This window comes from Narcine bancroftii, chromosome 14 (genome assembly GCF_036971445.1).
Source record: "Narcine bancroftii isolate sNarBan1 chromosome 14, sNarBan1.hap1, whole genome shotgun sequence".
Taxonomy (NCBI): Eukaryota; Metazoa; Chordata; class Chondrichthyes; order Torpediniformes; family Narcinidae; genus Narcine; species Narcine bancroftii.
Window position 1 is genome coordinate 15729208 of NC_091482.1, and position 17220 is coordinate 15746427.

The following is a 17220-nucleotide window of genomic DNA, read 5'->3' on the forward strand; positions in this document are numbered from 1 at the left end:
CAACTCCTGTCTGAGTCGTGACATGGGTTCGTTCCAGTTCACCTATCGTAGCAACGGATCTACAATGGATGCCATCAAAGTGGCTCTATACAAAGCCCTGGAACACTGGACAGTCAAGATCCATTCATCAGGATGCTCTTTATCGACTACATTTCATCATTTAACATCATCATCCCCTCAAAACTGATCAGCAAACTCCATGACCTGGGAGTTAACACCTCACTGTGTATTGGATCATGGATTTCCTCATCTCCAGACCACAATTAGTGAAGATTGGCAAGAACCTCTCCTCCACAATCTCCATCAGTACAGGAGCACCACAGGGCTGTGTTCTTAGCCCCCTGCTCTACTCACTTTACACCATGACTGTGTGGCTCAGTACACCATCTACAAATTTGCTGACGATACCAGTAGTGGGTTGTATAACTCAAGAGAATGAGTCAGTGTACAGGAGATTGAAAAGTTGGCTGAATGGCACACCACTAACAAACAACCTTGCACTCAGTGTCTCCAAAACGAAGGAGCTGATTGTTGGCTTCATGAAAGGAAAACCAGAGGTATACAATCCAGTGATTATTGGGGGAATCAGAGGTTGAGAGGGTGAGCACATTTAGGTTCTTGCGAGTCACTATGTCAGAGGATCTTTCCTGCACCCAATATTACCAATGGCATCGTGAAGAAAGCATGTCAATGCCTCTACTTCCTCAGGAGTTTTCAGAGGTTTGGTATGACATCAGAAACACATTAGTTAAAAATCAAGAATGCCTGGCAGCAGGATTTGAAACTTTTATTTTCTGATGAGGTTTGGGACTCCATTTTTAATTTGATTAACACTACTTCCTTTTGTGCAAGGCACTGTTTGTTGAAATTCAAAGTGGTCCATAGAGCACATATGTTAAATTGTCTCATTTTTATTCTGACATAAATCCTTTATGTGACAAATGTAAAATAGATGATGCTTCTTTAGTTCCGAGCCTAGAATAATTTTGGAAAGATATCTTTCAAACACTAACATTCATTCTTAACTTAAAATTGGAACCTTGCCCTTTAATTGCTCTTTTTGGATCATCTCAAGATGTTGATGTATTAGTCACTTCAATTCAAAGCCAAATTTTATGTTTTACTTCACTGATGGCCAGAAGTGCAATTTTGATTAAATGGAAAGATAATACTCCTCCTACACACTCACAATGGCTAAGGGATAATATGTTTTATTTAACGCTAGAGAGAAAAAAAAAAATCAGACATGCTATCAAGGATTCAAATATTATGTTTCAAGAGATATGGGGCCCATTAAGGACAAGTAATCATCATCTTAAGAATTTATGCTGTTCTGGGATTTTTGCGCTGTGTTGTCCCTCTTCAAGTTGGAGTCTCTTGATTCATACATGTCAACTTTCAACCTTGCCTAGAGGAAGGAACATAGGAAGTAGAAACAGGAGTAGGCCAAAAATGGCCCATTGAGCCTGCTCCGCCATTCAATACAATCATGGCTGATCTCATTTATGACTAACTCCACCTACCTGCCTTCTCCCCATATCCCCTAATTCCTCTATCATGTAAAAATTTATTTAAGGAATCTGAAAGAAACACCGGAAAACTTCAATAAAAATGCTGGAATGCTGCTTATTTGACATTGTGGAACTCAGACTCAAGTCTGCTAAGATGCAACACACCCAGTCAGATGATGAGATGTGGTTCTGAGTTTGGCTGCAACATTAAGAGGTGGAGTTGGAGTGGGAATAAAAAAGGACAACTAATCAGGGTCATGAGTATAGAATGAATAAATAGAACATAGACACTACAGTACAGGCCCTTCAGCCCTCGATGTTGTGCTGAACCATATATTTCTTTTAAAAAAGTACTAAACCCACTCTACCATGATCCTTTATCCGGACATCTAAAATCCGGAAAGCTCCAAAATCTGGCAAGTGGGGAGAGAGACAGCAGCGCAAGTCAGGCAGGCAGGAGGCAGGCAGCGCGAGTCGGGCGGGGAGACGACAGGGCTGGATGAGGCAGCACAATTTGGTGGGCTTAAATCTGGCTTTCCGGAATCCGGAAAAATCCAAAATTCAGAACACACTGTCCCCCAAGGGTTCCAGATAAAGGATTGTGTACCTGTATCCCTCTATTTTTCTTTCATCCATGTGCCTAAAAGTCTCTTAAACGGCCCTAATGTTTCAACCTTCGCCACAATCCCTATCAAGGCATTCCAGGCACCCACAACCCTGTGTAAGGACAATTTATCCCTGATGCCTCCCTAAACTTCCCTCCCTTCACTTTGTACGGGTTCTCTGGTGTTTGCTATTCCTGCCCTAGGAAAAGGCACTGGCTGTTCACCCTACCTATGCTTCTCATAATCTTCTAGACCTCCATTTAGACTAGTCTCATTCTTCTTCACTCCAAAGAGAAAAGTCCCAGCCCTGCTAACCTTGCCAAACAAGACATTTTCCAATCCAGGTAATGTCCTGGTAAATCTCCTCTGCACCCTCTCTGTAGCTTCCACATCCTTCCTATAATAAGGTGACCAGAACTGAACACAATACTCTAAGTGTGGTGTCACCAAAGATTTGTAGGGTTGCAACATGACCTCTTGACTCTTGAATTCAATCCCCCTAATTATGAAGCCCAACATCCCATAGGCCTTCTTAACTAACCTATTAACCTGCATGGCAAACTTGAAGGATGTATGGATCTGGACTCCAAGGTCCCACTATTCATCCACACTCTTAAATAACCGACCATTAACCCTGTATTCAGTCTTCTGGTTTGTACTTCTAAAATGCATCACCTCACACTTATCTGGATTGAACTCCATCTGTCACTTTTTCGCCCAACTCTGCATCCTGTCTAAATCCATTTGTAACTAACGACAACCTTTAGCATCATCCACAACTCCTCCAACCTTCATGTCATCCACAAATTTATAAAAATCACAAAGAGCAAGGGTCCTAGAACAAATCCAGGAAGAATGCTTTCTTTCCACTAATATTCTCTGCTTTCTACATGCAAACCAATTTTTTTACCCACATGGATCCCATGTTTAATGATGTTTTGAACAAGAATGGTGGAAGTTCTGGAAGAAGGTTGCTCAACCTACATTTGATTACTTCCAACCGCCCACCCCCCGGCCAGGTGGGTCAAACCATGCCAGGAACATTGACCATTGAAGTTCATTAAAAGCAGTGCAAGGAATCTGCTATTTGGGGCCTTGAATTCTGTGGAGTGGGGGACAGGTTTTACATTTTTTGTGATTACACAGGAAAGGTGTTTTCAATAAAGAAGTGGGTACTAGTAGTTGCAGAAAATTGACCCAGACTATCTGGAGGGTTATATTTCCTCTGAATGGAGATTCATTTGCCTCATCAAATGATATTTTTTGGATATGAAGAGGGGTGGAGCAGAAAGGGAGGCCAAGAGGAATTGTACCCTGGTTCTGGGCCTTGGTAGAAATCTGTGAGAGAAACAAACAGGAATGGGATGGACATGGCCTGAACCCAAGTTCCAACACTTTTCTGTCAATTGCCACCTTGCTCTTGCTTTCACATAATCCATCCACAACTAATCCTTTACCTTCTTTTCCTTCTCTTTCTGTATAGAGGATTTGGTAGCAATAACTAACTGCCAGTAATCCTGTTCTGCTTTTTGTAAGGATTCCACTGTATTCCCTCAATTGCTCCAGCTTCCATGACAAGCGAATCCATAGTTGAAGGAAAGGGAAGATCCATGGAAAGTAACACCATCAGATCAAATGTCATGGAGAAGGATAAACTGATAATAATGGAATGGAGACTGCACAAACAGCGAGGTGGAAGGAACTGCAGTTCAGGTAGCTCGTAGCAATCACTGATTCTAATGTTCCCCCAAGAAAGAGAGGTAGAAATGGACCATTGAAAAAAAAAATGGTGGAAGATGGCAGCAAAAGTGATAAAATTTAAATTCAGGGAAAAAAAGATCCTCAAAAATGCAATCAGCAATGCACTTGGAAAAAAAGTGAAGGAGAGAATCCAGATATGTCTGAAAACAAAATATTTAATATTTCATTCAAAGTTTCACAGGCATAGCGTGAACCCGATATGGGTTCCTACAGCAAAACCTTGTCAGGTGTTGTTGTGGGATTAAATTTAATAAATATAAAAGAGAATCATTTTGTATCTTCCTAGAATATACTTGTAGCAGTACCCCAAATACAAACTCAGTGGACAATGCATATGTTCATTAAAATTGTTTTCAATTTTTAACTGACTTTAAAACTGTCACTGTCAATTTAGTCTGTTGCAGAAGACAATGTCTCTCAATTCTCACACCACAGCAGGTGCTTGTACATGACTCATTAAACAAGACAACTCAGTCCTTTGTTCAATACTGTTTCTGTACCATTTGAGAATTGTGTGATATTCTGGGTGCCTAATCTCAAATGGGTAGGTAACATATTCAGGGCAGTGTCTGGTTGGCAATAGCAAGTACAATAGCTTCAAGCTACAACCAGTGACATATTAGAGATGGGTAGTCATGGCTCGATGAAGGATTCAGCCCGAAACGTTGGTTATGTATCTTTATATTTGCTACATAAAGTACACCGTTTGACCTGCTGAGTTTCTCCAGCATTGTGTTTAGCAGGATACCCAGCGTTGCCTGGAAAATAGAACTTTCAGTTGTCGTTGGCTCCAAAAGAATTCATCTGAAATGCTGAGTTGTAGACTCTGGTCATCTTTGGGAAATGTTTGACTCTGCTGTGGTGATGAGCAGCAGCATTTTCAATGACTGTGGAGGCTCAGTCAGTGGAGGTATGCTAAATTTTCCATTGGAACATTTTCAATGGCATTTGACCTTTCCACTCATTTGCTCCATAATGTTGGCCTATCTCTGACATGGAGCCAATGACAACTGCATTACTGGAGGAATTCTCAATGTCATCTGAGTTACTAAATGCACCATTTAGCAAGTTGGCTGTAGTAAGTGGTGCTGCCCTTCGACTGGTGGCTTTTGTTCGCATTGGTTGGAGTCTTGCTTGTTCTGCCTCAGCAGACTCTTGTTGTCTGCTCATGCAACACCTGGCAGCATCAGCACTGAGGCAGGCTTGGCATTGTTCCTCAGTTTTCTGCTGCCTGCTCCCTGTTTGTCTGGAGGCCCGAGCACTGAGACGGGCCTGGTGTTGCTTTGGCCGCTTGTTTTTACTCTCAATGTACATTGATGCATGACACTATAACTAATTGTGGTGTCCCTGGTGCAAGTCCAATTTTATTTTTAAACTTCATAATTCAATTCAATGTGGTCATGACATTCAGCATCAAATGTTACTACCATTATAGTAAAGATTAATGTAAGTTAGTGCTAGTAAATACTTGTATAATGAAGAGAAATGCAAGTCAGTGCAAGCTGCTCAAAAAACACTTTTGAACTTCATATGACTTTAAAGGTTAAATTCAATGTGGTCATGACATTCAGCATCAAATGTTACTACAATTATAGTAAAGATTAATGTAAGTTAGTGCTAGTAAATACTTGTATAATGAAGAGAAATGCAAGTCAGTGCAAGCTGCTCAAAAAACACTTTTGAACTTCATATGACTTTAAAGGTTAAATTCAATGTGGTCATGACATTCAGCATCAAATGTTACTACAATTATAGTAAATATTAATGTAAGTTAGTGCTAGTAAATACTTGTATAATGAAGAGAAATGCAAGTCAGTGCAAGCTGCTCAAAAAACACTTTTGAACTTCATATGACTTTAAAGGTTAAATTCAATGTGGTCATGACATTCAGCATCAAATGTTACTACAATTATAGTAAAGAGTAATGTAAGTTAGTGCTCGTAAATACTTGTATAATGAAGAGTAATGCAAGTCAGTGCAAGCTGCTCAAAAAACACTTTTGAACTTCATATGACTTTAAAGGTTAAATTCAATGTGGTCATGACATTCAGCATCAAATGTTACTACAATTATAGTAAAGAGTAATGTAAGTTAGTGCTCGTAAATACTTGTATAATGAAGAGTAATGCAAGTCAGTGCAAGCTGCTCAAAAAACTTTTGAACTTCATATAACTTTAAAGGTTAAATTCAATGTGGTCATGACATTCAACATCAAATGTCACCCCGACTGAACCACTTTGGACATTTCTAGAGTGCTCCATATTGATTTGCATGGAGAACAGACAAACAGACAGATGTGCATTTACAAATCTCTTAAAGATGGTGCAGTTTATGCAAAATTAGTTTCGAAATGTTTAGGTACATGAAGTTGCTAAGAGCAGCTTTGCCTGGTTTATAAGGTACAAAATGAGAGCTTTAGAATCGCATGGAAATATTGCCAGAATCAAGTTTCAGAAATACTGTTCAAATAAATTTAAGTGATGCAAGTAAGTCAGCAGTGCCTGCAAGGCCTCTTGGAAATAAAGAACTTCGATAATAAAAATGTTTTCATCTATAAATTTCTCAACAGTAAATTGTTATCTGTCATATCTGGGAATCATAAGGCCCATTAAATGCCCTCATGGATGAACGCAAAATGATGAATTATTACATCTCCTATAATCATTGGTGAGTATTTATGAAGTAGCCAGTGCAACATATTGTACACAAATGTGATAACAGAGCAGCATCAAATCAATGAAAATGCAAATAGAAATCCAATTTTGAATTCTGCAACAGTACCGTTAGGTGATGCTTTTCTACTAAATTAGCACCTGATGTCAGGTCCTCACCATATATCAAAATTTTTCTGCTGTCCAACACTTCCCAAAAAAAACTATCAGGAATTCTCAAAATTAAAAAAAATGAGTTAGATAGAAATTAAAAATAAAGATGAGGATTTCTAATATGACAGACAGAGTTGAGCAGAAAAGCTGTGAACACAAGTACAAGGAACTGTCCTTCACATTTTTTTGAAAGGCGACTTTGTACTTGCCTTCAAGACATTAAGCGAAGTACTAACCAAAAATTAGACCCTGAAATACAACTAAGAGTCGAATGTGCCATAATTGAAGGAGAGATCAAATGGAGAAACACAGGGAAAACTTAATGTAACGCTCTTTTATATTAAAGTGCACAAAATCGGTGTACACCACCGGTGAAAAATGAGTCCTGATTAGGTTTAATTTAATATTCAAAACCTTACAATCAAATATTCTGTTTATGGAAGAATAAAAATTCCATTTATCACATTTTGTCAGCACCATTGTTAACACAAAGGGCACTTTAGTGCTTCCCATCTCCTTATTGAAAGTGCCTTCCAAATCTCTCCAGAGAATATGGTCCACCATCATGAAAATCACATTAGTGGAAATTACAGTTAGAAATTATGACCTGGCACAGCCCCAACCGTCCTAAATTTTCATTATATATTGAAGCTAGTTTAATTCTTTTAGTTCTGTGATCCACTGCTACTATAAATATTATAAAATATGCAACTAGAAACACGCGGCTTTAATTTGCCATCTTTAACTCTTCTTAGATTTAATTTGCAAATAGTTTGATCCAAAAAGTCCAAGTAAATCACATAACTTGGGATGTAACAGGTGAACTCTGATAAATCAACTTAGAACCACAGAACAATTACTGCATAGAAACAGGCCACCTCGGCCCCTCTAGTCTGTGCCAAACCACTTGGTCTTGCCAAGTCCCACTGACCTACACTCAGTCCATAGCCTTCCATTCCTCTCCCATCCATATACCTGTCCAAATTTCCCTTAAATGTCAAAATCAAGCCCGCATCTACCATTTCAGCTAGAAGCTCATTCCACACTTCCACTGCTCTGAGTGAAGAAGTTCCTCCTTTCACCCTTAACCCATGTCCTCTTGTTTGAATCTCATCCACCCTCAATGGAAAACGCCCATCTACATTTACTCTTTCTATTCCCCTCATAATTTTAAATACCTCTATCAAATTACCCTTCATTCTTCTACTTCTTTAGAAAAATAAGCTTGCTGCCAACTCTCCAGTGAATTATTGTTCAAATGGGATATTAAGTCAAGTATATCCTCTCAGCCAGACACAGAGGAAGCAATCACACAACTGGAAGAGTCTGGATGCTCTCTCAGCACCAAAGTGCTGTGGAGCAGAAGGATCTCGAAGTACAGGTACACAAGCACAGTGAAATCTGCAGTATCTGGAATTCCAAGGAACCAGCAACCCCAAGCAATGACGAAAACACTCCAGGAAATAAATAAATCGATTTAAATGAACAAGAATAAATTTTAAAAATGGAAATGTAAATAAAAATTTCAAATTGTAAATGTATTCTGAAGCCACACAAAACCCCTTGGCGAAGATGGGAGCAAACATTAAGCCAGTGGAGTGCCACAGTCATGCCCCGCCCGCAGCAGCTGTTTAAATAAAGTTGTGCTTGAATAAAATGGCGTTGCCCAGGACGAAGAGCCAATCGATTCTACTGGGGCGACTCTCCCAAAGTGTCTCACTATCCCTGCCTAGAAAGAGTCTTTATCTTTATATTAATTTGTAAAGTTGGGGGAGGGGTAGGTTAATTATGATGGCAGCATAGTTAGCTCAATGCTGTTACAGTGGTAGCGACCAGGGTTCGAACTTAAATTTTGTAAGTTACGGGAATGACCTGATTAAAGTGAACTTTACATTATTAAGGATTTTGATACTGATTTTATTTTTCCAAATTATTCTACATTTTGCACCGTCATTTGTATTTTAAACTGTTTATTCGTAATACGTGTGTGTTTGCATTCATCAGCCAAGTATAGAAGTTGGAAAGTCGTGTTGCAACTGAAATAAGGTGAGTTGAGGCCAATTTGAAATACTGTGATCACTTTTGGTCACCATGGTATAGGAACGACATAGTCAAGCTGGAAAGAGTGCAGAGATGATTTACAAGGATGTTGCCAGGAGTCAGGTACCTGAGCTATAGGGGGGAGTGTGTGCAGGCTAGGGCTTAGTTCCTTGGAGCTCAGAATAATTGGTGATCTCATAGAGGTGTACAAAATCTTGAGAAGATAGAGCGTCTTTTGCCCAGAGTAGGGCAAAACCGGGAATGACAGGACATAGGTTTAAGGCAGAGGTTCTCGTTGGGACAATGAACATGTACCCCAGCCTCCTTAAATACCGCATTTCAGGTATTCTGTCTAAACTCACAGTGTGGTAGGGATATTTGGAGTTCTGGTCATTCCTGTGCGAACGGACACTCCAGAAGGTGGGGAGACACTTCAAAATGGAAAAAAAAATCACTCAAGTTCCATGTAAAAAAGACCTAATTGATTCTAACAGTTTAATTTGACCTTATTCTCACTCTTGTGAGAGGCCTTGCTGTAAAGTTTTCTATTTTGTCTCCCAATGTTACAAGAAACTTAATTAATTGGCTCCAAACTTTTAGGAGTTTAGGTGTTCAGGACTTGATAGCATTTCATAGAAGAAAGTTATTTTAAAATCTTTCCTTTGAATTTTTAGGTTTTCTTACAGAAAGCCCAAGCATTAAATTTTTTTTACACAAATAGGAAAACCTCTTAAATAATTAACAAATGTATCTGCACACTTTTAATATTAGAAATCTATCCTCTTGCATGTACAGCCAAATAAACCTAAAATTTTGCATCACTGGTATGGTTGAAACGTAAACATCTTGTTACAATATACAGTATTTCAACATTAAACCATAAAATTAATCAGTCCTCAAGATTGATAAATCTGCAATTCAGTGAAAATTATAATAATCACCCCAATTACAAGGCCGAACATTTCTTTCACATACTATAGAAACCTTATCCATAACTGCTTCCCTCTGATATCATCCTCCTTATTTATGTGCAGCACCTCATTCTTGCAAAGCTAGGTTCTACAAACAACAAGATTAATCACCGATTGATCTATATTGATTGAAAGGAAAATGATTGAGAAAGAGTCTAATCTTCTTATTTGAAAAATGACCAAGTGTCATGTGCTCTTGGATTAAGGCTTAATACAAGAATATTCAGACAAATGAAAAACAGCAGTTCTTGGCTCCAGCCCCTCAAGCCTACCTGCCATTCATTAGGATCGTGCCAGATCTACAATGGCCTCTTCTGTGCTGGTACTAAATAAATCTCAATTACTTAATCTTTCAAAGATATACCTCCAATTTAAATACAGTGACAATGAATTCCCGACACTCAGTACCCTCGAAGAGAAGAAATCTCTATGTGCCTCAGTTCTAGATACATCCCCTTGTTTGTAACTCTCCCACGAGTAAAAATATCTCTGCATCTACCTGTCAGACACCCTACCCCCCCAAAAAAAATGTTTAACTTAGAAATATGCCAACAAAAAAATGTTTAACTTAGAAATATGCCAACTTATGGTTATGATTTGATCAAAGGCTGAACCTCTGAATATTAATTCATAAATCTGTAAGCCCTGTAACCAACATCAGGTTCTCCCATTTCCTCCAAGATAATTCCAGAGGGTTAACTGGTTATTGCAAATGCCCCAAGGTAGGTTATCCACACTAGGAATATCAGGGTGGAGAGGATGGGTACACAAGAGAGAATAATATGGAGGAATGGAATTACTCCAACAGCTGTCACATTCAATGGACTGAAAGGCCACCCTCAAACAAAATGAAACATGAGATATGGTAGAATGAAGAGAGATCAATACTCAGATTTTATTAGAAGGAATATTTGAATAAGTAATATAGATAGGCTGAGGATTTCTACTGTTAGCAGACAAATTCAAGAAATTGATCTTTTACATCCAGTTAACGCAAGTTATGTAAAAAAATTCAAAGTGAGTTTTCTTACAATCTACTTCAGAACCATTCACTCTTCCCAAACTCCTTAAATAATTTAGTACCCTCTTTTGTTTGATAATGCTCCCGAGAAAGACCAGGTTCAAATCTGCAAGGAGCTTGTTCACTCTCCCCGAGAACCTGTATTTGTTTTCTCCAGGTGTTCCAGTTTTCTCCCACCCTCAGAAACAAATGGTACGCAAATTGGGCAGTACAAGTTTAATCGGCTAGAAGGGCCTTCCACCATAATCTGCTGTTACAATTAAAATGTTATTTAGAACAGTTAGAAACTAATTGTACATTGTTACTGCAAACACTGAAATGAAATAGGACAAACATGCATGGACAGATTGAGCCATCAATCCGAAATATTAACAAAATCTTTCTTCAAAGCCTCGAGCTATTTCCAGGATATATCCAGTGGTTCCCGTGCTTTGCTTCTCTATATTAAAACCCCTGCATACACGTCTTCCTGAAAAGTGAACCTGCGTTTGGATCTGGTTCTCCTGAACGGTGGGGTTACTCCACAATTTCAGCCCTGCTTCCACTTGACTGAATGGGTAAGAGGGCGAGAGGACCTCTGCCCACAACCCACGACTTCCAGCAGAGGCCACACAATAAATAATCGGGGCTTTCAGCTCAGATTTGGGACACAATTACGAACCAGTGGCTCTGAAGGCACGGATTCAGGGGCCGAGGGCACGGTTTCAGGGGCCGAGGGCACGGATTCAGGGGCCGAGGGCACGGATTCAGGGGCCGAGGGCACGGATTCAGGGGCCGAGGGCACGGATTCAGGGGCCGAGGGCACGGTTTCAGGGGCCGAGGGCACGGATTCAGGGGCCGAGGGCACGGATTCAGGGGCCGAGGGCACGGATTCAGGGGCCGAGGGCACGGATTCAGGGGCCGAGGGCACGGTTTCAGGGGCCGAGGGCACGGATTCAGGGGCCGAGGGCACGGATTCAGGGGCCGAGGGCACGGATTCAGGGGCCGAGGGCACGGATTCAGGGGCCGAGGGCACGGATTCAGGGGCCGAGGGCACGGATTCAGGGGCCGAGGGCACGGATTCAGGGGCCGAGGGCACGGATTCAGGGGCCGAGGGCACGGATTCAGGGGCCGAGGGCACGGTTTCAGGGGCCGAGGGCACGGATTCAGGGGCCGAGGGCACGGATTCAGGGGCCGAGGGCACGGATTCAGGGGCCGAGGGCACGGATTCAGGGGCCGAGGGCACGGATTCAGGGGCCGAGGGCACGGATTCAGGGGCCGAGGGCACGGATTCAGGGGCCGAGGGCACGGATTCAGGGGCCGAGGGCACGGATTCAGGGGCCGAGGGCACGGATTCAGGGGCCGAGGGCATGGCGTCATGCTCAACCCTTCGCACCGCCCGCTCAACCCTTCGCACCGTCCCTCCCCCTGCCTGCAGCCGAACGCGCCTTCACCGCAGTCCCCAAATACCTTCATCGCCCTCGTCCTCCGGATCCTTTAAGATGGGCAAAGGGTTCAGCAACTCCTCCAACTGCTCTGCGATGGAGGCTGCCATCTTGTTGCTGCCTTCAGAACGAATAGAGCCTATTCAGTGTGACATCACTTCCGATTGACAAGACAACGTCCGGTTCTAGCTGACACTGACTCCTCAGGAGCTTCGACTTTTTTTGACCCTGCTCATCTTGCTCAAAATACCACTGATCATCGTAACCTTTTTTTTTAAAATATATTTTCCCATAAATATGATCAATATAATGTTATGAATTGAAGTAACGCAGCCTTAAAATGGCAAAGTATATGTATTTAGCTAATGCAACCAGCGAAATATGTTGAGAATTTTTAATAAAAGTGGTCAGTAAATATTTCGTCTTTACCTTTCTAATCTCATGCATATCCAAGCTTGAATTTCGCCCAGTGTGTCTTAAAATGAAAAATTGTATTACTGTCCTATTACAGCTCAGCAGCAATAGAATTATGACAATATATTATGCACTTTTTCAATAATCTATTTATGAATATAGTGAGAGTGAAACACATAATGTTGTGCTGGTAACTAAAGTTATTATCCACCAATTTGTCTAATATATAAATCATCTGATAATATTATATTACCATTTTGAAATATTCATAATAGGGAATAAATATGATTGAAAATTTATGGTTTATTTTAACGCAGTTTTTAAATGAATATATCTCGTTGGGTTAAAAAGGTGTGAGATTGAATTTATGATGTTTAATAAAATTGCTTTAACATTCACAATAAATATTTATTGTATTCTCAAAAAAATGCATAATTAACATTGTGAAAGAGCATTTCGGGAACGATGGGGAGGTTTGTGAATTATATTCACATTCCTTCAAAATGTACAGAATAACAATATTGGGTCAAATGTTTCGTGTGTATATGTTTGTTATATATGTATGTGTCTGAAAATATGTGTGTGTGTGTATATATATATATATATATATATATATATACTCTGTCATTCAGAAACTTCTCAAGATGAATCAAGGAATGAGCTTGTGCCCATGCAGTATTTGAAGGGATGGAATAACAATTTGAAATCCATGTATATGGAAAGAGTAAAATAAACTATACAAGTGGAAACTCCCATCCAGAAAAATGAAATCGACCAGAGCTTTATACAATTACCAGTGAAATTCTTTCCTAATTATGTTATTAAAGCAACTTACATTTGCCGCAAACACAATTTGAACTAAAAAAAATAATTACATCTGCGCCAGATCAAAAATGTTGATATATTTTTGAAAGTTGTGGATTATGAATATTATATTTTAAGAAAATATTCAGTGCATGTCTAGATTTCTGAAATCACAGTTTTTCACTTGTTTAGATAGCTATGTAATAAATAGTTCTCCCGATGCTTTCTGAAAAAATGTTGCTCTTTGGTAGTTACAAAACTAGAAAGAGGAGGATTCATTTCGAAGAAAAATGAGATATTGCACTGAATTTGTCACTTTCTGTTTGAAAGGCCCACCTGTGAAAGGGTAACCCTTTTTCCACACAGCATTTATCATCATTTTATGCAATTAAGCTACAAAGTGTTGATCTACAAACTCACAATTTTAATTGTTCCACAAATTAAAACTATGTAGCTAAAACTTTTTAAACCATTCCTATGAAGTGGCACAACTATTTTATTTCACTGAAGTTGGTATAATCCAACAGTTTCTTGCATCTATTCATTCTTAACATTAGTAACGCTGCTGCAAAGATTTAATTAGGCAATGAATTTTAGGGTATTGTTAAAATATTTTAACTCAATGTAATTGTAATGGTTTATTTTCCATCTTATGTTCACTAAAAAGACCACAATGTCTGATTTGTATGCTTATATGTTGTTTTAAATATATTTTTTTAATCTAAAGTGTAACTTATTTTAATTAATCGATACTTTTCATTTTGAAATAGAAAACATTCCTGTTAATGCAAAGAAGTAGAAATAATGAGTAAAACACAAAAGTCTGCAGTTACTGTGATTAAAGTAGAAGAGCTGTAAGGAGTAGTTTTGGAAGGATAATTTTGGTGTAGTTCTTTCGGTACAAAATATCTGAATCAGATATTTCAAATGAAAATGGATAGAGACATAAAAATGGCCAAGAAACTTCCAGTTCATTCTGCCCCAACACCGTATTCATAAACAGAGCATTGACATTTAAAGACATTAAAACATCAATTTTTTTTATTAAAAATTCACAAATTTATTCAACATATTTTTTTCATTTATACAGTGAATGGTCTAATATGCAACGGAGGTCACAGAAGCTTAGGCCTATCTTTATGACAAAAATCGATATCATGAGGAATTCTACACTGTATAAAGAAACAAGTAGCAGCTATCAACTGCATATTTGACCATGTTGTAAAATTGTTTAAATATTTGACCTTTTGTTTCTGTAAGACACAAAAATAAAATCCTGTATGAATCTATATGAGTATTATTAACAATATGAATGATTTCTATGAGAGAGCTAAAAATGAGCAGGAAGTTTATTTTTAACACTCTCTTTCTGAACATTTCTCCAGTGGACGGTGCAATGCACCTACAATAATTGTGCTATGACTTATCTATTTGGCACCTTTCTAGTTTGTTTTTCCACTTTTGTAAACATACGCAACAAAAAAAAAAACCCACTGTACACGCTGGAGCTGTGAACCACAACTCCAGTGAATATTTTGTACATCTTTTTGGAAACAAATAAAAAGGTTTGGTTACATGATGCCCGTTTGTTCAAGAGGTTCTAAAATGTTTCCTAAAACATTAAACTCCTGAATTAAATATAATACGTAAACAGTAGACTCTTTCAGTTCATTTTATTAGCTTTTATTTGTGGTTCAGCTTTGTGTAGGTAGAGTAGTTTGCGTCGAAGTCTTGAGGGCTCCTGAACGACTTTGTCTTTCTTTTTGAAATGTGTACTTTTTTTTAGGGGGGGGGGGGGTGTAGAATCTCCACTCAGAATGCCGACCCGTTCAAAACTTCTAACTCGTTGCAATTTTCTTGGTCTTTCTAAAACGTTATTTAAGTCTGTCTGCGACGAGCTTTGTCGGTGAGCTGCTCTCGTTCTTGCTGAGCGGGGTAGCGGAGCGAATTGTCTTTGGGATCGGGTGGAGCACAGAGGAGGGAGAGACACTGGCAAATTTCGGTCAAGTCGTTACCAAACAGCAGCCTCGTTCATTTCCGGAGGTGGGTGTGACAAATGGTTGGTATATCCCCCATTCGTGAGTGAGAACGACGGGCTGGGACCCGGGCCGAACACGTCCGCCGCCATCGTGTGCATTGACGGTCCTGTTAAGCCCGGCTCTGGGCTGGGAGAGTCCCCGTGCGAATGAGAGATCATGTCGGTGAACCTCTGGCCATCGCCTGGCCCCGGGAGATTGCTCGGGTGGTGGCCGGGTAGAGGATGCTCGAGTCCGCCGAGTGGGGTCGCCCCAGGCCCAGAAGAGGGCACAAAACCCAGATCGACTGGAGTCTGAGCCTGAGAGGAGGGTGGACCTTGAGGAAAGAAATCGTAATTGCTTCCAGGGCCATAATATTCAGTCTGGTAATCTGCGGAGACACAAACAGGACCCAATAAAGATAAATAGGCAACATGGCACAGTCTTGCACATCGCGGTTACAAGGCGTGAAGACCAAAGAAAATTAAGAATGATTAAACCCATTGAGAGAATCAGAATTTATTCTGATGAAGAACATGTCACAAAGTTTGATGTTTTGCGGAAACACCACAGTGCAAACATGTTTATTTATTTTGAATCGTGCTTTATAGAAACCTGCGTGGTTAATATTCACCATTTTTCTACTTTCTCTTTGTATTTCATTATTTTGAATCGTGGTTTATAGAAATAATGAAATACAAAGAGAAAGTAGAAAAATGGTAAATATTAACAACGCAGGGAGCTAAAGTGAAACGCGAGAACCCGTTGTGGGAACATATTCAAAGTACAGTAAAAGCCAACGTTTCCATCATTTCTACCTTGGCCCTGCATTTGAATATATTGGATGTGAAAACTGTGCCATAACCGCTTTCCACATTCGCTTGGTGTTCAGATGGATATGTCATGTCTGTTCATTAACTTGGTCGACAGTAAGGAAGACAGAGCACTTTGTCCAGCGCCCATCACAGAAATGAGGGCCCAGCGAAGGAACGACCGTTGAGACCCCTCGTTTACAAAACCAGTTTTGGCCTCAAATATAAAACGGAACGAGCCGAGGATGGTAATAATTGACCCTTAAATAGACCAAATTCCCAACTTAGTTAATCGGCTTCCAAGGAACAGAGAGGTCTCTAATTTGGTTCGTCGCTTCAATTAATAGAAAGCCACGTGCATTTGTACCCAAATCATCTCCTATCCTTGGATATAGTTTATGAAGCTCTCCGATTGATCTGTGATCAACATGAAATCTGTGAGCAACATGTCAATTTTCACCTAACTCGATATGGGGTTCTGTCGCCATGTGCAGGGGTCACAGTCGGGATCACTGTGGAGAGAGACGCAAATAGGTTAATATTCCTTTCTTGGTCAATAATACCCAATTATATGGGAGGGACGATGAAGTTTAAGGCAAAATAAACCATTTGCAAAATGATGGCTGTTAAATTGCAATAGACATCAAGAACAGATCCTATTTTTTACTTGTGTGTAGGTTTGATGGGGGGGGGGGGGGGCTCTGCTACACCTCCTTCTATTCCAACATGCCCGAACGCGGCTGATCAATCTCATTCTGAATTCACGGTGGGGCGCGCAAAGCCAACCGTGTTTTTGTTCTAAATGTGCGCCCCATTTGGAAATCAGATTGACGTCATTTGTTTCCTCTCTCTCAAGATTTCATTTCTGTAAGTGAAATTGAAGCAGATGTGATTGCAAACAAACGCTTTGGGAAACTATTCTGTGTTATTAATCCTTATCGCGCAGAAGGTCTGGCGCAGCGGGGTCCCACTTTTTGAATAATGCTCACTCATTTTACACAATCGAAACGGCTCTCA

The 17220-nt window shown here is 39.9% G+C and overlaps 2 protein-coding genes across 7 annotated transcripts in view; both read right to left on the minus strand.

Annotated features, from left to right (window-relative positions):
- The window catches only part of aatf (apoptosis antagonizing transcription factor), a 129461-nt gene extending 117161 nt beyond the window's left edge, over nucleotides 1-12300 (minus strand). The window contains exon 1 of the mRNA XM_069911760.1: nucleotides 12184-12300. Within this exon, the coding sequence (XP_069767861.1) occupies nucleotides 12184-12268 (85 nt within the window). The 5' untranslated portion in view covers nucleotides 12269-12300. The remainder of the gene's footprint in view (nucleotides 1-12183) is intronic.
- A 2734-nt stretch (nucleotides 12301-15034) lies between these two features.
- The window catches only part of LOC138749881 (LIM/homeobox protein Lhx1-like), a 440383-nt gene continuing 438197 nt past the window's right edge, over nucleotides 15035-17220 (minus strand). For all 6 annotated transcript variants that reach the window (XM_069911872.1, XM_069911869.1, XM_069911866.1 and 3 more), the window contains one exon: nucleotides 15035-15782. In XM_069911872.1, the coding sequence (XP_069767973.1) occupies nucleotides 15388-15782 (395 nt within the window). In that variant the 3' untranslated portion in view covers nucleotides 15035-15387. The remainder of the gene's footprint in view (nucleotides 15783-17220) is intronic.